Genomic DNA, 23091 nt, shown 5'->3' with positions numbered 1-23091 from the left:
TAGAGAAATTAGAGAAATAGAATATTTGTATTTTGGATTCAGGGAACTCCCCTTTTTCTTGTTCATTCATTTCCTTAAATACTCCTCCAAGAGAGCTACAGACAAAACATATTCACAGCACAAACTTGACAGCACAATATTCTCTCTAACAAACTTGACAGCACAACATTCTCTCTAACAAACTTGACAGCACAGCAAAACATAATTGCAATAATAGTAAATAACAAATTCAGGATAATATCTTGAAGAGTGTCTAAGTGCTGTAATCGGCTGCACCATCATTCCCGCACAAAATCTTGAAGCTTGAAGGGAACTTTGGGCTGTCTCTTAGGCCTAGCTTGAGCAATCGGTTGTGCAGTGGTTGTATCATTACCACCCTCATGGAAATGAGCCTTGTCCTCAAGGCTAATATGAGGAAAAGTGGCGTGGAAAGGTTCCCAATTCTCCCATGTAGCTTCATCAGGTGTCGTGTTAGACCACTGCACTAAGACTTGCTTGACCTTTTGCTTATTTGTCTTGATAGTTCGCTGGTCCAAAATGCATAGAGGTATGGAATAAGGTTCTGCAGTTGGGGGTGGGTGGGCGGAAATAACTTCAGCAGGGTTTGGACATAACTTGAGGATTGAAATGTGGAACACGGGATGGATACGAGATTCAGGTGGTAACAATAAGCGATATGCAACCTTTCCAACTCTTGCCGCTATTTGGTAAGGACCATAATACTTTTTGGCAAGCTTGTTACTTAGACGGTGAGCAAGAGAAGATTGTCGATAACGTTGAAGCTTAACATAAACCCAGTTACCAACCTCAAACTCCTTATCGCGACGATGGCGATTTGCTTGGGTTCACATTCTTTCCTGTGCTCTCTGAAGGTTCAACTTGACAGTAGCCAATAGAGCTTCTCTATCCAATAATGCAGAGTTTAAAGAATCAATAGGGGTGCCTTCGCTGGAGTATCCTACAAGAGGTGGTGGGGGCCTGCCATAGACAACTTGGAATGGTGAAAATCCTGTAGAGCTGTGTGTACTGGTATTGTACCAATATTCGGCCCATGGTAAAGCTGCAGACCATCTATTTGGGTAGTCTCCAGTAAATGCTCGCAAGTATGTCTCGAGACAACGGTTGACCACTTCTGTTTGCCCGTCAGTTTGCGGGTGATAAGCAGTGCTAGGCCGTAACTCCGTTCCCTGCAATTTAAATAGTTCTCGCCAAAATTCACTAATGAACAGAGGATCACGATCAGTAACAATGGATCTAGGGAATCCATGAAGTCGAACGTACTCGCGAACAAAATATTCAGCCAATTTCGGTGCAGTAACTCCCTCTGGCAAGGCACAAAAATGACCGTACTTGGACAGTCTATCAACAATGACCCAAATAATTGTCTTACCGTTTGATTGTGGTAAAGAAGTAATGAAATCCATTGAAATGTCTTCCCAGACTCTGGATGGTATGGGCAGTGGTTGTAAAAGCCCCTTGGAACAGAAATTTTCTGGTTTGGTTTGCTGACAAATTGAACATTCTCGAACATGTTGCTGTACCTCTCGGCGCATTTGCGGCCAATAAAAATTGGCTGATAATCGAGCATAAGTCTTTTGTTCCCCAGAATGCCCGCCAATCACCGAGCCATGGAATATGTTTAGAAGGCGTTTTCTGAGCTTCATACTATTAGGAACAAAAATTCTACCCTGATGGTAAAGTAAGTCTTGTTGAATAGAAAAATTATTATCCGTGCAAACTCTTTTCTCAATTGACTTGTGCTTCGCTTGTCCATCGTGAAAGAGAATCGGGTCCACTATTTTCCACCCCAGCCTTATGCTCAATTGTAAATTCAAACCCTAACAGCTTTGTCAACCAAGTTTGCTGCTCTGGTGTCTGTATCGTTTGTGTAAGGAGTTGCTTAAGGCTTTTATGATCAGTGAATATGGTGAAAGGTCGGCCCAAGAGATATGGTTGCCATCGTCGAACTGCTGCTGTGATTGCATACATCTCACGACTATACGCAGATGCAGATTGAAGTCTTGGTGGCAACTTCTTACTGAAATAAGCTATTGGATGTCGATTTTGGGAGAGAATCGCACCCACAGCGAGACCAGAGGCATCCGTTTCCACTGCAAAGACTTTGGAAAAATCTGGTAAGGCTAAGATAGGAACTTCAGTCAGAGCACATTTGAGACGCTCAAAAGCTAAGTCAGCTGCTTCACCCCAGTTAAATCCGTCCTTCTTAAGCAAATCAGTTAATGGGCTTGTAATTTGGGCATACCCCTTTACAAAACGTCGGTAATATCCTGTGAGTCCCAGGAAACCTCTTACAGCAGCAATTGTTTTTGGTTTAGGCCAATTTAAGACAGCTTGAATTTTGGTGGGATCAACACTCACTCCTTGGGCTGAAACAAAATGGCTGAGATACTCTAATTTAGCTTGGCCGAAATTGCACTTGGATAACTTAGCGTACAATTTGTTTTGATGGAGCAGCTGGAGAACAATTTTGAGATGGTAAATGTGTTCCTCATGGGATCGGCTGTAAACAAGAATGTCGTCAAAAAAAACTAGAATAAACTTACGAAGATAAGGTTTGAAAATAGAGTTCATTGTGGCTTGAAATGTGGAGGGGGCATTGGACAACCCAAAGGGCATTACAAGAAACTCGTAATGACCTTCATGTGTTCGAAATGCAGTTTTTGGAATGTCGGGTGGATGGATCCGAATTTGGAAATACCCACTCCGTAAATCAATCTTTGAAAAGATGATGGCCCCATGTAATTCATCTAGTAATTCATCCACTATAGGTATTGGAAATCGATCCTTGATAGTGATGGCATTTAGAGCTCTATAATCGACATAAAATCGCCATGTCCCATCTTTTTTGCGAACCAAGAGGACGGGTGAAGAGAATGGGCTGGTGGAAGGTTGTATAATTTGATCTTGAAGCATTTCTTGAACTTGCCTCTCGATTTCATTTTTTTGGTAATGGGGGTAGCGGTATGGTTTAACATTCACAGAAGTAGATTGTGGGAGAAGAGTAATTTTGTGGTTGAGGGGTCTATTAGGTGGAAGGCCTTTTGGGATGCGAAAAACAGCTGGATATTGGTTTAGTAGTGTTAGGAAATCTTGGTGAAGAGTGGAATCCATGGATTGGTGAATATTTTGGGTTGAAGGTGGACTGTCTGGTTCGAGTTCTAAACGGAAGTACTGAGCTATTGAGGTAGTATGTTGTAGTCGTTTTAGTTGGTGGAAAGATATAGGAATGGGGTGGGGCCGAATGTTTTGAGCTCCTTCAAGTTTAATAGGCTGCCCTTTATATGTAAATTCCATAGTTAGGGCTTTGTGATCAGTGATAATTTTCCCTAACTTCTCCAGCCACTGTACCCCGAAAACAGCATCAGCTCCACAAAAATCTAGTATATGAAAGTCAGCTTCAAATTCAACACCCTGCATCTCGAATTTAACTTTTGAACAGTGACCTTCGCTACGAATCCGTTCCCCATTGCCGACAGCTACCAAAAACGTCATTGTCTTCTCAATAGCCAAATGAAGGAAGTGAGCCAACCGCGGATGGAGGTAATTATGTGTACTCCCAGTGTCAATTAATACTGATAAAGTTTGATTGTTAATTTTAGCACTGAGTCTGAAGGTTTGGGGACTAGTTGTTCCAATCAAAGCATGAAAAGAAATTTCGGGGCTTGGATTTGCTGTTTCTTCGGTAGGCACCGTATCCTCCACCAATATTTCTTCTTCTTGAAAACTCTCTGATGGTTCCTCTGTCAACAATAACAGAAAAGGGCGAGTACGACAACGATGACCGGGCTTGAATCGTTCATCGCAATTGAAGCACAAGCCTTGGGCACGACGGGTTTGCATTTCGGCGGTCGTGAGACGACGAATAGGAAGGGTTGTCTTTGGTGGGTTTGATGGATTTGGTGGTGGGAGGGGTAAAAGTGGGGGCCGTGGGTCTGGCCATATATTTGTTTCGTTGCGTGTAGGTATGGGTATTGGTGTATTGGTTGATTTCCATGAAATGAATTTTTGGTTATAGGACAGCAATTTATCTTCAATCAATTTGGCTAAAGCAATTGCATCAGGAAGGTTAGAAGGTTTATGAATGGCTAACTCATTTTGAATGGTTGGTTTTAAACCTGAGATGAAGCAATCTAAAATGGCATCCGGGTGAAGGTTGGTGACTCTGTTGTAGATGTTTTCAAAGGTTGATTGGTAAGCCTCTACAGAGCTTGTTTGGGTAAGTTTGAATAAAGTGGCTCTGTGATTAATATAGGAGGAAGGGCCAAACCTGCTTTCAATAGCTCGGGTGAGAGCTGCCCAAGAAGATAATTGTTGATTCTTGTGCATCCATTGGAACCAAGAGAGTGCTTGGCCAGTCATATAGAAACTGGCGATGTCAATCCGCTGCTCCTCTGGGGTTTCATAGAAAGAAAAGTATTTTTCAGCTTGAAATATCCAATCTAAGGGGTTAGATCCATCAAATGTTGATAGATCACAGCGTATAGATCTTGTGCTTTGTGTGGGTTGTAGTTGAGCTTGTATAGGTGGTGTGTTTTGTGGCGTAGGTGGTGCAGAGACTGGTGGGTTTGTGGAGGACCCAATCTGAGAGGGTGCCATCATGGTAACTCTGGCAGCAAGCTCTGCTATAGAGTTTTGTAGTGCTTGTTGTGCACCTTGTAGGTTTTGTTGTGAACTTTGGTTAATTTGCTGCTGTTGTATTATGATTTGGCGTAGGTCTTCAAGGGATTTTTGGGTCGATTCTTTGAGTTGTGTGACCTGTTCTTCAAGGGCTCGATATCGTGTTTGCATACCCTCGTTTGCCATATCTCAATGAAAGCACCAAATGTTAGACTTGACTGTTAGCAGCAGCAAGTTTCTGGGAATTAAGTTTCCACTTTAGAGGGTGGAGTCCTCCAGAAATAGAGGGTAAAGAGTAGAGACTAGAGAAATTAGAGAAATAGAATATTTGTATTTTGGATTCAGGGAACTCCCCTTTTTCTTGTCCATTCATTTCCTTAAATACTCCTCCAAGAGAGCTACAGACAAAACATATTCACAGCACAAACTTGACAGCACAATATTCTCTCTAACAAACTTGACAGCACAACATTCTCTCTAACCAACTTGACAGCACAGCAAAACATAATTGCAATAATAGTAAATAACAAATTCAGCATAATATCTTGAAGAGTGTCTAAGTGCTGTAATCGGCTGCACCATCATTCCCGCACAAAATCTTGAAGCTTGAAGGGAACTTTGGGCTGTCTCTTAGGCCTAGCTTGAGCAATCGGTTGTGCAGTGGTTGTATCAGCCAATGGACTATGATATTATGTGAGAGTATAAACTCATATTGTGCTATAAACCTATAGTAAAATTATTAAGAAGAGTTCTAATCGATTTTTAATTATAAATATTAGTAGAATTCTGATTGTAATAGATCAGCATATTAAAAAAAATGAGAGAAGTGTATGCAATATCTTGAAGGCATATATACTAAACTTAATTAACAGTATATTAAGCTAAGCTGGAGTCTGATCCCACTACATTACTCATTTAGCATTTTAGTTTTTCATTTTCCTGCTTCAAGAATAATATTTGTTGAAACAAACTAAACTACACAATTTTTTCTCTTGATTATTATGAACTAGTTTTGAGTTTGATTGAAAATTGACAAATTTTTTGTTATGAAAATCTTGATTTAACTTTATATTTTAAATTTTATAGTATTAAACATTAAATGTATGAGAGTTTCAATCTCTCACACACAAATATGGAGTTTTAATTGCTTAACATGTATGATGCATTTATAAAATACCGAAATGATTTTATTACGATTTCTTTCGATAATCCCATTGGGTCTTTTTATTTTTTGGTATTAGAGTATGGTAGTAATTATATTTTCTCCAAACCTATTTAGTTTTTAAATATGAGTTTATTGAAATATTGAAGAAAATTAAATACATTCTGGCTTCCGGTTCGTCCACGACCGCTCGCGCGGGTGCTTAGTTAACACTAGAGGGATAAAAGTTTGGATTGGGCTTCATGGATATCAAGTTTTCAAAAATTGTGTTAAAAATATCATTTTTGAAACAAATAGCTTGTGAAATTAAAATTGTATATTACTTTTAAAGAAATTAAATAATTGAATAATTGAATCTACATGTTCCAATTATGATTCAAAACGCAAAGAAAATAAATAATGTCGACAATAATACAATACTGTTATATTAATTGTATATGAGTTTATTTGTATAATATGTATTATTTTTGAAAGAGTTAAAATACAATTTAGAAAGTATAGTATTTCTCAATGCCTAACAGATAAAAATTGATACTGCTCTTTACTCAAATTTCCATTGCTATTATTAAATTTAATTTTCAGTGCAAAACACCTTATAAAATTTCACTATTTGTGCGCATATATTTAAAACAAACTTCTAAAACCAAATAATGCACACATGACTACGATTTAGCATAAAGAAACATTGCAGTGAGGTAAGCAAGTACAAACAGAAACATAGACATGAAACTTAAACAATCGATCGTAAAAGTTCAAACACTCGGTGGCTATAACATTGATAAGCAAAATTGTTTGACACTTAATCCCTGCTACACTATTTCCAAAATTTTATAGCTCAATGTGAAAACAAAAAACTTAAAAATCCAACCACTTGGTGTAATAGACACAGGTTTTGGGGGAGATTACGCCATCCGGCTTGCAAATATTTATCTGGGGACAAACTCCGCATGGAATAGAAGCCAAGCTTCCTGTCTTTGGTTCCCCTCCGCCACCCCCCTTGCTCACGTTTTTATAACAAACTTTTCCGACTGGAATGTTAGTGAATTCCCCCGATCCATTGCTCTTCACTTCCATAATCTGATTATCCAAAACCAAAGCCCTCACAATCTCTTCAATCTGCTGTTTCGTCAAGTCAACTTTGAAGGCTCCACTCCGTTTGATGGAATCTGAAATGCCCTCCAAAGTAGCAACCTTCAACTTAATTATTTGCTTTAGGCATTGAGATTTCACAACTTTTATGAATTCTGTATCTAGGCTTCCCTCGGAGTACCACGCGCCACCAGAGATTTCCTTTGAGGGCTCAAACTCCACTGCCATTAAGTGTTTTTTGCCCTTGCTGTGGATATTAACTACCTCCTTGATCAAGCTCTTGTTTTGGAGTGACTTGATAGATTTAGTAACAATATTATCAGGGAGGTTAACTCTTAATTCACGTTTCATATCTCGTGTCCATATACCCATATCTTGTTTGCTTCTGATTACATCATAGATGAGGCGCTCGTGATCAGTAAGTGAGTCAGAAGGTGCATTCGAGTCTGGCCGTTTCCTCTTACTCATTCCTGTTCAAAGAACATGATAATTAAAATTCAAAATACATTAAAAGCATTTATACTAGGATTTTCTAGCAGATCAATCAATCATTAAGAAACAAAATCATTACATTTGAAACAAAATGTCACGCAAGTCAGGAAAGTTTATTTAAATTAGCATATAAATAACTTCACTTGTCTCAGACGTTACAACTGCTTATATTTTGTGACCCAATACTATAACAATGACAAAGAAACAACTCACATGGCTACTTATATTGAACAAGCCAATTTTTTCATATCATAAATTCTGAGACACACAACACAAAATAACAAACAATTTCAAATAGTCATCAAAGATCACAACAACTTAGAAACAAGGTCCATTATATCAAAAGCATTTGCACTGTCCGTATCTTTTTAAATCCGGGTCCGGTCCGGCTTAAACCCGGTTCCCGGAATCCGAGTTTACAACCCGGATAACTGAATGAAAAAAAAAAAAAAAACCTGTTTTAAAGTTCACGAAAATTTCAGAAAGAATTCAAGTTGCATAATTTCAGTTCAAGGCTTACAAAAATAGAACATATTGCAGGAGCACCAATGAATTGAAGGATTGTAAAATCTTAACAACCGAGACAACTTGAAGATAAATGAATACGAATGAATCATCTTTAGAGATAAAAGCTGACCCCCGTATGTTAATATCGTCTTTAAAGCACTCCTAATTCCCAAGAAGCATGTATGCTGATGATTTAATCAAGATTAATGGCGATGCGATAAAACGAATCACGAACGGCGACGCGACGAATTGATGAAGACGAACGGCGACGCAACGATTTGTGAAGACAAACGGCGACGCGACTGATTGATGATGATGATGCTTGAGGATGAACTAAGTATTGACGATGCTGATGACAAATTGACAATGATGGATTTGGGCTTTGTGTGAGGAAGATTGAAGAAGGTGAGGGAAGAGGAGAAAAGGCAGCTGCGGAACGCTTAGGCTTGTAGTGTTTTTTTTTTAATACTTAAAATTAACCTTTTATCAAATTTTAAAATAAAAGGTTCCCCATACTGGGTTCAACCGAACCCTCAACCCGACCCGGATATGCCCTGGTTTAAAAATCGTTGTCGTCCGCATTATTTTATATATGGACCGGGTTAAACCCATACCAGATCATCTGGGTTAATCCGGATCTCGGTTATTTTGCCTTATCTAATTAAAATTCAAAAGACATTGAAGTATTTATAGCAGGGCTTGTAGCAAATCAATAAACCATTAAAAATATTTTACCACCAAACATTTTAACTGTTAGCACTTCACGGCCATTCTGTAAAAAATAATTAAATATTTAACATTGAGTATAAAAGATGAATCAACACAGCTCAATCGAAACAACCAAAAAATTTTAAAAAATCAACACAGCTCAAATCACAGTGAATCCGAACTCTTCCTAATCAAATTATAGCTCACTCCACGTAATTGAAAAAATTGTTTACTACCGGCCAATGACCTAAATGGCAATGTTAGTATAGAATATATATTTTTTAATAATCTTCTTTTTAATTTAAAATAGACCAAACTTTAAGAAAATCCTATAGAACATGTACATACATTTTTTTCAGTATGTGGTTTAAGATATACTTCTTTATGTAGAAGCTCGAATTAGGAGAAAATTATAGTCCATTAATGTGATCCACAATTTGAAAAACATAATTGCTGAGAATAAAATTTGAGAAAAACTTGTGGTGCAACTGTGGTACTGTGCCACAGTTGCATCCAACCGTTAGATGCCAGTAGACCCCATTCATTCAAGTGCATCCAACGACTGGATGCAACTGTGACACGGTACTACAATTGCACCGTAGCTGGACCCTAAAATCTAACAAAGAAAAACAAAGTTGCAAAAATTCACTGTTCTTCTTCCACTAGCTTTGACCTAAAACTTGAGTGCTTGAAGTTTGGAATCGTTAGGGCGTTCAGTGAAGTCAATTAGAAAACTAGCGAAGTGGTAAGAGCAATAATCCCATTTGAAGGGAGGACAAGACAACGAACTGGTCTACAAAATCATCTATTGTCATGTTTAAATTATCAGATCAATGTCAACTGTTCCTTTCTGTCCAGTACAATCGTAATGAAATCAACAAATTCAAGGACACCTGCGGCATCTGCTTCAAGTGAAAGGATGTCCTCGAACTTTCATCTATTAATCCTTTGAAGTTATAACAAGCAATCCCAGTGCCCCGATAAGGATATACTGAAAGATAAGAACAAATATGAAGTTCTATTAAGATGATTTTCATGCAACAGAAGTTTAACATTTGAACTGAATTTAGCTATTTTATTTTAAATCACATTAAGAGCAGATATGGTAATAGAAAGCATCACGGCCGCAACATACCTTGATTATAGGCTTTTCGGTCATGATAATAGTCACCCAGCCGACATAAGGTAAGAACCTGTGTAAGACAAAAGTAATCAATATATTAGCTTTCTTTATTTTTGAAAGAAAAAAATGTGTGATTTCTTTTCCTCAAAACATGTTACATGCTAAAGGAGGAAGAGCGAGAGAGAGAGAGAGACGTAATAACATAATGTTTGTTGAAATAGAAAAACAAAAGTGTAAAGCTGAAGGACGTTGATAAACAGAGATGTCAACAAGACATGTTCAGGCTTGGATGAAGCAACCTTAACCTGATCTACCCCCCGGATGATTAAGTTCCTTTTGTAATCCGGTACATTACTTAAGTCATGGGGAGATTTGATCATACTGGGTAAAAAGAAAAAATGAATTGTCAATGAGGAAGTCACTGGGAAAAGAAGGAACATGGAGAAAGGTGGCTTCTCTGAATCAATGCTGTTCATAAATACATGTATATTTGCTCCTTATCTCTTATTCCAAAAACTTTAACTAACTATCAATGAGCATTAAGGTAATAAGATAAGGTCAAAGGACCAAGGTATAAGACATATTATAGTATACGGGCCAGATACCTCAAAGCCAAATTTGGACCTGGGAGGTCTTCACCAAATATCGCTAACGGAGCACCAAATCCACTCCTTTATGGTCAAGGTGGAAAAAACAGATGGATTAACCCATCACACACTTGTTCAGGTCTTCTTGTGACCTTAAACACCATCCTAATTGACTAGCCTCAACTAACCAATAAAACATGCGTGCCGATCCACAGGATCAAAAGATTACCAAAAATAAAAAGAAGCATCTCCTAGATTCCCTTTTTAACCTTCCATCAACGGAAAATGATTTATTGTAAATTACCAGGGAATGATGAAAAGAAAACCTAGCTGATATAATGGAAAATGAGTCTCTTCCATCATATAAAGCTTTTTCAATTTTCTGCCGCCAAGTATTCATGAATCCATTTTCTGCAATCCAATTCAAAGGTATCTTCGCTCTCTATGTCTTCAGTCACCCAATTAGACAACAGAAATAAGAAAACTTAGATCACATCCATAAACCCAAATCTGCAGTGACAATATGCTGTTTACTCTCTCGTGTGTGATACAGAAAACTTGCATCCTATCATTCCTTACTAGGTCATTCAAAATGATAAATTGTCTCTGTAATAGATTGAAAAATTCCAGAAGAACAAAGGTTGGTATAAGAGTTTTTACCCCACAGCTCTGCCCATAATATGTTGTCGCTTAAGCCAGAGCTGACCTTGAGCATACAAAAGCCTATCATCCCCATAATTGTTATCTCCTGAGAAAGAAAAATCAATGAAGTAAGATTGTACAGTTAATAACGGAACCCAGTCAATTAGAAATTAATTGAACTTTATTTCTATAAGTTGCCACCTTTTGTTAGGACCTCAACTTCCCCAGTATCTTGCCGTTCGTGAACCTGCAATACAATTTAATATTAAGATTGCTAGACAACTGTTCAGTGCAAAAGGCAACCGAGAAAAAAACAAGAAGGCCTTTCTACTTGTGGTTAGACAGACGAAACTTTGTTAGTACAAGAAAATGAGCTCTAGTACATATAAAGTACAGAAAGTTTCAAGAAGACAAAGGATCCTCAAAAAACTAAAAGAATCATGAAAGTAAAAGGCTCAATGTATCTATCACCTAGTCCTAACATAGCAATCTTTAGGAAAATATCACAAATTAAGAAGGTGGTCAAGCACATGGTAAGCGCATATAATCAAAAAGCAAGTATTTACCAGCACAGATAAGCACATTATAGGCAGCAAGGTTGTATCGTCAATTCAAAGAATAAGGTCAATAAAATATTCACCTTAATAACTCGATGGACAATTGGAATTTCCCGGCCCTGGAAGAAGAGAAAACATGCTTAGAATATACATCGGCACACAAATGTGTATGAATAAGATATACATGAAGATGATATAAGCAAATCTACATTAAAGACATTGGCATCTAAACAATAATAGCCTGTGATAATTAACATGAAAATTTGGAGGATGATCATAACGTCATCAACTATCTGAAACCCAACAACTTGCAAAGAGGAAAAAAAATGTTCTTTTCTGCAAATTCCATTCCTTTAGATGTTCATCTGGTAAATCCTAATTCTATTTGGCCACATAATGGCTCTACTAAAAAGCTCAACAGTGAGATAGAATGTATTTCATGTACAACAAGCAGAGGCAAAAATTCAAAATCTGTTCAAAGAATCAAGATGAAAGAAGTTGGCAAAAGAAACAAAAAAAAGAGTGCAAATTTGAATATCATGTGCAACTACAGAGAACGAGATAGACAAAATAAAAATAATGCAAAAAATAAAAAAGGCACTTACATCAACATTAAAAACAACAATCTCTCCAGCACGAATAGGATCTTTACTCATATGCAAGAACAAAATATCTCCCTGCATGTCATATGATTGTAATTACTTAGCAACTTAACAAATGGTGTTCGCATGGAGAACCCAAATAAGAATTTAAAAGTTCCTAAGTTATTGAAATAAATACCCAACATGTAATTAAGAGATATCATAATATTTTTTCGTTAGACTCTTTTCCTAAATGCTGATATATCTGAACTGAAACATTAAACCAGATGGTTGACTGGAAATAAGATTAAACTCGATTTTCAACATTTATACGGTTTGAACTTGAGAGACAGAGAGAGGGTGGAAGACATTAGTAAAATGTCTAATGTAATTACGCTTGAAGGTTTTTGTCCTATTTCTTCACCATCGCCAATAGAAGTTTGCACAGCAGAAAAGTTAGCAAATTACAAATATAATTTTCATATTGTTGCTGTATTGCAAGCTAACAGAAGTAACATACTATTTGAAGCAAAATGTTAAGGAAATTACACATTGAAAGGAGTTACCCTCTTGAAGCCAGGTTCCATGCTTCCAGAAAGAACAACAACAACAGGAGATTCACTGCCAGTGATGCACATCAATGCCTTCCATATTATTAAAGCAGATGTAACAATCATACCTGAAACAAAATTAAATTAGTCTCATAAAAATATATTTTAGCTACTCCTCTTCCCTTTTCTTTGGGGTCAATTAAAGGTTTCTGACAAGTCATTCAGAATCAAAATTGCAGAAGTGGGTATAATTTTCTAATGGAACTGGAGCAACCGGCATTCCAAGACCCATAATGACACGGTAACCAAATTATTTTCACAGTTCAAAAAAATTAGAAACAAAAAAGTTATTTTTTTTTTCAGCAGCTTTATTGCAATACAGTACCTCCAAGAATCGAATCAAATAACATAATAAAAATCCACAAAAGGCATGCTTTCAAATCCTAATGATTCCCACCTCAACGTGCAGAGTACAGGATTTGGGCACGAAAAAGAAAATCCCACATCGAAAACGATACACAAATCCCATAATTATCACAAAGAACAAAACTTGACGCATTACACTTAACAAATACAATACGTATTCCTTTTAAATACCCATTTAACCAACCATTAACACAATATTAAAAATCAAATTTTAAGGCACAAATCAAGAGTTTTACGAGAGAAGATGAAAGGGGGTTTAAGGGGCGAACCAAGACTGACGCCCTGAGTAAGGACCTGGCGGATCTGAAGGGACTTGATCGACTCTATGCTTTCCCCGATCCACCCCATTTCTTTTTCTCTTCTCTGTTTCTGTTTCTGTGTAGTTTCGACCTTCAGTTCTGTAACGTGTTATAATTAATGGGGCAATCACAAAAGCTTTTCCGACCGTCAACTCTTTTCTGTGAATTTAATTAAGGATGAAATTAATTAAATGCCATGTTTTACCAAATATAGTTATAGATTATCTTGCCTTTTTAATATTTATCGAAATATAATTTTTTTTTTTTTTACATTTCATTAGTTATACCCTTGACGTGAAATAATGCCCCAAACATAAAAAAGATAAAGAATAAAATGACATCATAAGTCTATTTTTAATATTAAAAAATGTGTCATGTAAGCTGTAACGAATGGTTATATGAAAACGTTACCATCCCACGATTTCCAGCACCACTTTTCATGAACCTCTTTATCCAACTATAAATAACTCCAGCATAAATAGTTTCAAGGTCAGTTTGGGATTCTGATGAGCAATTGAAATAAGGTATTTTTGTTGTGTGGATAAAAGAAATTACTTATTTAAAAAGTAATTTAGTGTTTGATAAAATATGTTATTGCGATTATTATAAGTTTGAAATGTGTAGTATATACATTTGATAAATTTTATTATATAATTACCTTAATGAATATAAGTTTAAATCACTTTTTTTTTATTTGTGTATTAGCGTTCTGAAAAAGTAAGATATAATTGTCTTTTTAAAAAAAAGAATATTAAGACTATAATAAGAATTTTTTAAAAAATGTGGTATCTTATTTAATTAGCTGCTTTTAAGAAATATGATCAAAATAGATAAATTTATGAAAAAGGCAGCTTTTTAAAATTTTACCAAACATTATTTTTGTTTAAACTTATGAAATAAACCTCTTTCAATATTTTAACCTCATTCTCGGATAAAGGTATTAGTTTCATTTTTCCTCTTTTCTTTTTTAATTATATAATATTCCAAAAAATAAACAGACAAAATTATTCTAAATTAAAATCATGATTTGTTTTCTCCAATTTCATAATCACTTAGACCAATTTCAAAAGCTATTAAACCTTTTCCTAATTAGGTTATGAATCAAACTGAACCAATCAATTTTTGCCCAACAAATCAAACAAAACCAAACTAAATTGGTCCAGTTCAATTTGTTTTTTATTTTCAATCTTCAATTCTTTGTATTTTTATGATTTTTTTATTTTTGATTTTTTGTATGAACTAATCGATTTTTGTTAAATTTTTTAACGGTATTTCAATCCAGTACAATTTTTTTGTATCAATAGTTATCCCCATTCCTAACGCGAATAATCGAATATGGACATAAATAGACATTTTCCTAAATATTAGTGACACTAATTTCTATATTTAAAGTCAAAATATATAGCATTTAATAATGACAATTTATTCACCATTAAATTGCATAAAATTAATGGGTCAAAATTTTTCCAAACTTTTCTTAAAGTAGAAGATTTAACTAAAATATTCTAATCAACAACAAATGTCATACATTCTGGTATGTAACATATAACATTTTTATTTATAATATTTGTTTTCTATTTTCGTTTTTTATTCAAATGTTTCTAAACGACAAAAGGAGATTTCTATACTTTCACATGAATTTTCCGGGTCATATTTTGACACGAATAATCACCGGGCCGATTCCTTTCAATTCAACCCTTAAAATTTCTCCTACAACAGCAGTTCACACAACCTACCATGCATCCGCAACCCCAAAAACAAAAACCTAAACCCCAGTTCAAAAACCCCCAAAAAACCAGCCCACAAAATGCATCATTAGCTGCCTTTATGATCCCCGCCCTGTCTCACTCACTGAGCATTCTCCTCTTCTCAATCTGTAACAGTGGCTAGTTATATATATTCATTGTATCTATCCTAATATAACAAATACAAATACAGCCATTCCATTCTCTCTTTTTTTTTAAAAATATTTTCTTGATTCGTTTTTAAGTTTTGCAGTCTTGGTTTTGAGGTGATTTTGTTATTGGCTTCATATATTTCTCTATTGGGTATTGAAGATTTGCCCGAGTGGGTGGCTTCATCGCGGTTTTTTCTCACGGGGACTTTTCGTGTTTGATGAAAGTTCCCCATGAAGCGTTCCTTGCTTGGGAGTATGGACAATGAAGATTTGTTCAAGATATTGACTTGAATCATGGATTTGGCTAGTGGGTATGGTTTGTTCTAAGCGTTGATTCATCTATTTCTGTTTGTGATTTGTTTTATGGGTTGCGAAGATATTGTCACATTAGTGTGTAGAGGTTTGATTTTGTTATATGGGTATGTTTCAATCTGAGGTTAATCCTAGAATATGCTATCTCTGCGACCCAATCGCAGATTTTGCCACACTGCTGCTGCTGCTGCCGCTGATGCTATTGCATCAAACAATATTCCTGCTGTTTCATTGAATAAGTTTCCTAATCGGGAACCTTTAGTTGATAAACCTTTAGAACCACCTGCTCTTGTCAAGCTTAAAGCTGAGAGAGATCCTGAAAAGTTGTTTCAGTTATTTAAGGCTAATGCTCACAATAGGATTGTTATTGAGAATAAGTATGCCTTTGAAGATACAGTTTCTCGATTAGCTGGGGCACGTCGGTTTGACTACATAGAGCATTTGCTTGAGCACCAAAAGTCTCTACCGCAAGGTAGACGTGAAGGTTTCATTATGAGAATCATGATGTTGTATGGTAAGGCTGGAATGATAACGCATGCTATGGATACTTTTTATGATATGCATCTATATGGATGTAAAAGGACAGTTAAATCTCTTAATGCTGCCCTTAAGGTTTTGACTGAAAGCCGCGATCTTAAAGCCATTCAGGCATTTCTTATGGAGGTTCCAGAGAAATTTCATATTCAGTTTGATATTTTTTCATTCAATATAGTTATTAAGGCTTTTTGTGAGATGGGTATTTTGGATAAAGCATATTTAGTCATGGTAGAGATGCAAAAGCTTGGAGTAAAACCAGATGTGATTACATACACAACTCTTATATCAGCATTCTACAAGGATAATCGGCCGGAGATTGGCAACGGGTTGTGGAATCTTATGGTTTGCAAGGGGTGTTTCCCTAATCTTGCAACATTTAATGTTAGGATTCAACATTTGGTTAACAAGAGACGATCATGGCAGGCTAATAAATTGATGGGTTTGATGCAGCGTTTTGGAATAGAGCCTGATGAGGTTACATATAATTTGGTGATCAAAGGGTTTTGCCGGTCTGGGCATCTCGACATGGCCAAAAAAGTTTATTCTGCTATGCTTGGAAGGCGGTTTATGCCCAATCAAAAAATCTACCAGACTATGATTCATTATCTTTGTCAAGAAGGAGACTTCAATTTGGCATATACAATGTGTAAAGACAGCATGAAAAAGAATTGGTTTCCAAGTGTGGATACCATTTCTGCACTACTTGAAGGCCTTAAAAAGAATAATCAGCCTTGTAAGGCTAATACAATCATGGCTTTGGTTCAGAGAAGAGTGCCTCATTTTTCTTCAAATCAATTGAGTGCATGCAAATCCATTTTGTCTAAGAGTTAAATTGAAACGGATTGGACAGATTGGTTCTATTTTATTAATGAGACAGTGGAGCGGACAATGGTTCTTATTCTTTTTTCCTCAATTCAATTGTAGAGTTCACAATATACGGGACCAGATTTTATTGGCTAACATCTGGGTAATGGCAGATCTGCTTTTATTCAGCAAATTTGTTGTAGCTCCTCAATAAAGATCATCCAGAAATAAGAGTTTTACTGGATAGTGGTGACCCCTAATTTTTGTAAGTTATTGTGCAATCTCTCTCTCCCTTTTGCTTATACAAATGATGAATCATTCTTTGCATATGGAGCACTTGTAGTTGCAAGTTTCATGTTTCTCCTTTGAAAGTAATTACTCTACTTAGCATTTGTTTAAATATGTTTCTTCCTGTCTAGATGGATAGTGTTAACTATAATTGTTACAAACTATCATCCAATGCCATTTTACTTGGCAATCTTCAATTGCTTCATGATATGTTCATGTATGTCTTTGCACCTATGCTGTTTTATTCCTTTTATCTTCTATAGCAAAGGGGCAAAACTTTTTGATGACAATCCTCATGTTTCTAGTTTTCATATTATGGTAGTAGGTTCCTGAGGGTTTGCATCTCCCATCAGTGTTTCAGCTTCGGCTGTGAAGAACAGGATGACCATGAAAAGAATGCAAATTCCTCATTCTATAATCAAAAGCTAAATAAGTGAGTATCACATATTTTGCTTATAGTTTAGGTCAAAGTATATTACTGAATCTATGTTTATTTGTTTGCATGTGGTGACAGTATGTTATCCACATTTGTAGTATTGATGTGAAACTTACATGCAGTTATACAGAGAAAAGTCATGTTTAACTATCATCTACAATCTCAACAAGATTAGATTTTTTCTCTCTTTTTTTTTCCTTTGCTTCATTTTTTATGACAGTTTACTTCTACTGAAAATTCGATTGCTACATTTTATCTTATGATGATTTTATCTTATGATTTCTCCTCTAAAGACAACTAGAAAATTCTGCCCTCCAGCTGACTAATCAGAATGTCTGTATGCCCATATATTACACTTTCTTTTCTGCTTGGACTAATGCAAGTAGATTTAGTTACATTTGTTTGCTGTTTGAAGAGGACCATCAACTAGCAGTTGTTTTGTAAGATAACTGATTTCTCTATGTGCATCTCTGTTCTTGAAATGCTTCTCCTTTTGCTTAAGGGAATTCCTAACCTTTTGCTGTTCTTTCCTGTGCAGGATAGGTGTTTCAATTCAACCTCTGCCCTGACTGGGAAGAGCTCATCGGAGAAAGCGGCTCCAAGAAGTAACTTATTTCGGAAGGCTCGAGCCCGTGACAAACAGCTATATATAAGAGCCCTTCTAGCTACACACTTACACAGCTGAGTGTGAGGGAGAATCATTACTGCCGATCAGTTGCTCTTGCCCATGAACCTTCCAGGCTCCATGTTTCAAGACTATTATATTCGGGGCTTCATAACATTACAAAAATTTATGTAACAATGTGAATAAATCAACTGAATTTTGTATACTTTCTTCCTTCGTCAACAGAATCCAATAAGTATTAAGATCCATTAAGATAAATTATTTTCCAAGATCATGTAATGTGGAAGCTCATAAATTATCTATAATTAATGAATTTTATTTCGGGAACCCCAAAAAAAAAACGTGTAGAATATCAAAAACAACACTCGAAAATTGAACAATAGTTTAAAAATGTTAAAAGTCCTCAATATATCATCAATCAAATTCATACGGCTCTTTCAGAGTAAGAACATTGCACTTATGTCCCTTCCCTCGCGGGTCTTTTACTTCAATCATCAGTTTCAATTGATTATTTTTCTCAAGACCCCCAAAGTTTTGTTTCATCGTCTCTGTTTCTTATGTCTAAAACCATCTTGTCTCGCATCAAACCCCTTCAAAATCAAAAACCATCTTCTTCTTCTTCTTCACCATTTCCATTGGCACCCCACATCAAGAAACTCGTCAATGAAACCATTGAAATTCTCAAAACACACCCACAATACGACCAGTCTCTGGAAATTCGATTTTCTGATGAAGAAACGTACGTTTCGGAAATTGCCCACCACGTGCTTGATAGAATTCGTGACCTAGAACTTGGCCTGAAGTTCTTTGATTGGCTCTCAAGACAACAACCCAAGAATTCTTTTTCAAATGGGTATGCATGTTCTTCGTTTTTGAAGCTATTAGCGAGGTTTAGAGTGTTTTCGGAGATTGAGTTGGTTTTAAAAAATTTGAAAATAGATGGCATAAAACCAACACATGAAGCTTTGAGCGTTATTATACGGGCTTATGCGGAATCTGGTTTGGTGGATAAAGCTATTGACTTGTATACTAATTTGTTTGTACCGTATAACAGTGTTCCTGATGTGTTTACCTGTAATTCTTTGCTTAATTTGCTAGTGAAGTGTAAAAGAATTGAAATGGCGCGTAAATTGTATGATGAGATGTGTAAAACAGATGATGGTTTGGATAATTATAGTACTTGTATTATGGTGAGGGGTTTGTGTAAAGAAGGGAAGGTTGAAGAGGGTAAAAATTTGATAGAGGACAGATTTGGAAAGGGGTGTATTCCTAATATTGTGTTTTATAATACACTCATTGATGGATACTGCAAGAAAGGTGATGTTGAAAATGCTAGAAAGCTTTTTAAGGAGTTGAAAATGAAGGGGTTTTTGCCGACATTAGAGACTTATGGTGCAATTATTAGTGGGTTTTGCAAGAAAGGGAGTTTTAAGGGAATTGATGGGCTTATGATGGAAATGAAACAGAGAAATTTGAATGTGAATGTTCGGGTATACAATAGTATCATTGATGGTAAATATAAGCATGGTTTTAAGGTTGAAGCACTGGAGACAGTTAGGTTGATGATTGAGAATCGATGTGAGCCTGATATTGTTACATATAACATTTTGATTAGTGGAGCATGTAGGGATGGTAAGGTTAATGAAGCCTGTGAACTTCTAGAGCAGGTAAAGAAGAGAGGGCTGGAGCCAAATAAATACAGTTATACTCCTCTTATACATCTCTATTACAAGCTTGGGGAATATGTTAAGGCATCAGATTTGCTTGTTCAGATGACCAAAAGAGGACATAAACCTGATTTGCACACTTTTGGAGCTATTATTCATGGACTTGTTGCTGCAGGGGAGGTAGTTGTTGCAATGACAGTTAAAGAAAAAATGATGGAAAGGGAAGAAATGCCTGATGCTGCTATTTACAATGTTTTGATGAGTGGCCTTTGCAAGAAAAGGAGGCTCCCTGCTGCGAAGATACTGCTTGAGGAGATGCTTGACCATAATGTACAAGCTGATGCCTATATTTATGCAACATTAATTGATGGCTTCATAAGGAATGATGATCTTGATGAAGCAAAGAAATTATTTGAGCTAACAATTCAAAAGGGTATGGATCCTGGTGTTGTAGGGTGCAATGCCATGATAAAGGGTTACTGCAAATTTGGATTGATGAAAGATGCATTATCATGTGTCAATAGAATGATAGAGAGACACCATCACCCTGATGTGTTCACTTATTCAACAATAATAGATGGCTATGTAAAACAGCATGACTTAGATGGTGCACTGAGGACGTTTGGGGAGATGGTGAGACGGAAATGTAAGCCAAATGTTGTTACATACACTGCTTTAATTGATGGGTTTTGCCGCATTGGAGATTCTGATAGGGCACAAGAAACCTTTAAAGAGATGCAGGTTCATGGTTTGCTGCCTAATGTAGTCACATACACCATAATCATTGGCAGCTTTTGTAAGCAGAGAAGACTTGGAAAAGCTGCTTCCTTTTTTGAACTAATGCTGACAAACAAGTGCATCCCTAATGATGCTACCTTCCATTGTTTGATAAATGGATTTACAAATAATGCACCAACTGCAGTTTCTGACGATGAGTCTGAGGAAATAAATAAACCTATATTTCTGGAATTTTTTGAAAGGATGATATCGGATGGATGGGGTCATATGGCTGCTGCCTATAATTCAATCATCATCAGCCTTTGCTGTCATGGAATGGTCAAAGTTGCTTTGCAATTGCATGATAAAATGATGAGTAAGGGCTTTCTTCAAGATCCCATATCTTTTGCTGCCCTGCTACATGGTATTTGTTTGGAAGGAAAATCAAAGGAGTGGACAAATTTTATTCCCTGTATTTTGAATGAAAAAGAACTGCAAATTTCGGTCAAGTATTCTGAGAGTTTAAGGCAGTGTCTGCCTCAAGGAATGGCTTCCGAGGCTCCTCTTATTTTGCAGACCTTGCTTGAAGACCATAGTCTAAAAGCCAAAACTGGATGATTAATGTAGATTACATGTCTAGAAACTACATTCGGCTTCATAGAAACAAAAGAACTTAATCTTTGGTTGGCCACAGAACTCACTCTTTGGTTGGCCACAGAACTCACAAGTGAGTCTGCCTAAATGCTTTATTTCTTGTTGAGTATCTTTTATATGTTTGTTTCTGGTAACTTCTGGCCGTATGACTCGACAGATTGGCCCTGAGAAATGAGGATCTATTCCATTCTTCAAGTGTTATGGCAGAAAACATGGACGGTAAATTCTCTACAATTCATATTGTATATTCAATTTGATATATAACCTTGTGTTAATGGCTAATATTCTAATCTTTTATAAACTTAGCAGGCAGTTCAGTGCAATTTGATGAAGATAAATTTGTCTTAGCCCTTAATTTTCTACAATTAAGGTAATAACTCATGCTTACGGGATATTGAACCATGCGTGACTCTGATTGGAGGTATGTACTGGTATTTTCTTTTGTTGCTTTCTGATATGAATGATTGTGAAAGTGTCTAGGAATGTGATCTTCTACTCTGAGGAGAGAAGTCATTGCCAAATAAGGCAAGGGTTTTTTTTCTTCATCAGTTGTCAGAGAGCATGGATTTTAAGTTTTGAAAAACTTGAGTGCCTCGCAGGACTGATCTCAAGAACTCTGTATGACATGTCAATTGTTGGTCCCCAAGAGTTATTCATGCTTTCAGTTTAATTTTTGTATTTACATTTGATCACAAGTGTGTTTTTAATTTAGATAGTGTTCTTTGACAGGTGTTCATCATGCATCCTAGCAGAAGTCAGATTTCTTATAAACCAACAACGATTGCGTATTATGCGACAAAGCAGAGTTTTGTTCGGTTTACTGTATGTTATTCAACTTTACTCCACTAATTTTCAAGACTGACAGCATTTTTAGTCATGCTACAACTTGTAGTTAATTGTGAAAATCATATAGAAAGGAAATTAATGTCATACATCACAAATATACATTGTTCTTCTTTTTTTTTCTCTACCATGATTTTATAAACAAAAGCAGAAGTTGCAATTGCTTTTGCTTTATTCCTGTTGTACTTGCTCATCAAATCCTGCAAAGAATTCAATAAATTCAGAGATGGAAGAGAATTATAATTAAGGTTAGCAGATAATGGTTTTTTCATAAGGTTCTTTCAACAAGAAGATGACAATGAAGAAAGAAGCATATACTGTATGTATTCAACATCGATCTTTTGGTCATGATGGTGGGAAATGGCTGTGAAGGCATCAGTGACAGTTTTGTTGTAGATGGACAGGGTATCTGTGAGCAGAAATCCACTACTTTTACATCAACAATTTGGTGCTTGTGCGGTCGATCAGCTCCACTCAAGCATCTCATTTTATAGCGCCTTCCGCAAGCAGCTCCATTATCCGACAATCCTTCATCCACTGCGACAAATAACTTGCTTGGTGGGAACTGGTCTTGTCTGTTTCCATAGCATCTGGTTGCTGGAAGAATAAAAGGCAACAAGAACTAAGAATACTAGAGAAACTCATAGAATATGTTTCTTTTTATTTCTTAAATTCTTTGTAAACTTTGATTTTTGTTGCAAATTTATCGAGGTGACAGAAGAATGATTTGGCTCACATATATATGGTGGGTTATAAGATGTTGCAGTGCCGATATCCCCATATACTATGTAGGCTGTTCTGCTCATCAAGGCTAACGCAATTGCCAGATGCAATAGCCTCACTGCAAGGAGAAAAGGAGATATGTTAGGTTCATTCACTTGTGCTAAATATATAGGAGAAAAAATTTAACGATGGGATTTTTTTTTTTTGGAGACTTTTGAATTCTACA

General features: G+C 36.2%; 4 protein-coding genes across 14 annotated transcripts; 2 read left to right on the top strand and 2 right to left on the bottom strand.

Annotated features, from left to right (window-relative positions):
- Positions 1-6545: 6545 nt before the first annotated feature.
- LOC102628866 (uncharacterized) lies at positions 6546-8363 on the bottom strand. 2 transcript variants are annotated; one of them, XM_025098382.2, is made up of 2 exons: positions 7902-8363; positions 6546-7359 (listed from the first exon to the last, which is right to left on the bottom strand). In XM_025098382.2, the coding sequence occupies exon 2, from the start codon at positions 7355-7357 to the stop codon at positions 6656-6658; it is 702 nt and encodes a 233-aa protein (XP_024954150.2). In that variant the 5' UTR covers positions 7358-7359; positions 7902-8363; the 3' UTR covers positions 6546-6655. The 2 variants fall into 2 exon arrangements, with proteins under 2 accessions (XP_024954150.2, XP_006465349.2); XM_006465286.4 differs by having other exon boundaries at positions 8019-8362.
- A 1022-nt stretch (positions 8364-9385) lies between these two features.
- LOC102629125 (uncharacterized) lies at positions 9386-13529 on the bottom strand. 2 transcript variants are annotated; one of them, XM_006465287.4, is made up of 8 exons: positions 13333-13525; positions 12653-12765; positions 12111-12182; positions 11589-11624; positions 11150-11195; positions 10967-11054; positions 9732-9789; positions 9386-9587 (listed from the first exon to the last, which is right to left on the bottom strand). In XM_006465287.4, the coding sequence occupies exons 1-8, from the start codon at positions 13409-13411 to the stop codon at positions 9537-9539; spliced, it is 543 nt and encodes a 180-aa protein (XP_006465350.1). In that variant the 5' UTR covers positions 13412-13525; the 3' UTR covers positions 9386-9536. The 2 variants fall into 2 exon arrangements, with proteins under 2 accessions (XP_006465350.1, XP_015385476.1); XM_015529990.3 differs by lacking the exon at positions 12111-12182 and having other exon boundaries at positions 13333-13529.
- Positions 13530-15081: 1552 nt separating this feature from the next.
- LOC127903648 (pentatricopeptide repeat-containing protein At1g80150, mitochondrial) lies at positions 15082-18519 on the top strand. The gene is made up of 3 exons (XM_052443978.1): positions 15082-17177; positions 17526-17633; positions 18175-18519. Exon 1 carries the CDS (start codon positions 15710-15712, stop codon positions 16937-16939), a length of 1230 nt encoding a protein of 409 aa, XP_052299938.1. The 5' UTR covers positions 15082-15709; the 3' UTR covers positions 16940-17177; positions 17526-17633; positions 18175-18519.
- A 110-nt stretch (positions 18520-18629) lies between these two features.
- LOC102623768 (pentatricopeptide repeat-containing protein At1g52620) lies at positions 18630-23019 on the top strand. 9 transcript variants are annotated; one of them, XM_052443975.1, is made up of 5 exons: positions 18630-21372; positions 21457-21518; positions 21609-21720; positions 22029-22121; positions 22418-23019. In XM_052443975.1, exon 1 carries the CDS (start codon positions 18819-18821, stop codon positions 21261-21263), a length of 2445 nt encoding a protein of 814 aa, XP_052299935.1. In that variant the 5' UTR covers positions 18630-18818; the 3' UTR covers positions 21264-21372; positions 21457-21518; positions 21609-21720; positions 22029-22121; positions 22418-23019. The 9 variants fall into 9 exon arrangements, with proteins under 9 accessions (XP_052299935.1, XP_052299933.1, XP_052299937.1 ...); XM_052443973.1 differs by having other exon boundaries at positions 22399-23019; XM_052443977.1 differs by having other exon boundaries at positions 21609-21917.
- Positions 23020-23091: the final 72 nt, after the last annotated feature.

The sequence above is a fragment of the Citrus sinensis genome, chromosome 7, assembly GCF_022201045.2.
Source record: "Citrus sinensis cultivar Valencia sweet orange chromosome 7, DVS_A1.0, whole genome shotgun sequence".
Lineage (NCBI taxonomy): Eukaryota > Viridiplantae > Streptophyta > Magnoliopsida > Sapindales > Rutaceae > Citrus > Citrus sinensis.
Note: the sequence above shows the minus strand (reverse complement) of the source record. Positions and strands in the feature narration are given on the sequence as shown.

Excerpts from the sequence above, each read along its gene's own strand:
- LOC102623768 (XM_052443975.1), top strand. The coding sequence starts at position 18,819 with ATGTCTAAAACCATCTTGTCTCGCATCAAACCCCTTCAAAATCAAAAA.
- LOC127903648 (XM_052443978.1), top strand. The coding sequence starts at position 15,710 with ATGCTATCTCTGCGACCCAATCGCAGATTTTGCCACACTGCTGCTGCT.
- LOC102629125 (XM_006465287.4), bottom strand. The coding sequence starts at position 13,411 with ATGGGGTGGATCGGGGAAAGCATAGAGTCGATCAAGTCCCTTCAGATC. Across the intron at positions 11,055-11,149 it reads AGTTGAGGTCCTAACAAAAG|GAGATAACAATTATGGGGAT; the intron begins GTGGCAACTTAT and ends TTTCTTTCTCAG. Across the intron at positions 9,790-10,966 it reads ATTATGGGCAGAGCTGTGGG|GTTCTTACCTTATGTCGGCT; the intron begins GTAAAAACTCTT and ends TGTCTTACACAG.
- LOC102628866 (XM_025098382.2), bottom strand. The coding sequence starts at position 7,357 with ATGAGTAAGAGGAAACGGCCAGACTCGAATGCACCTTCTGACTCACTT.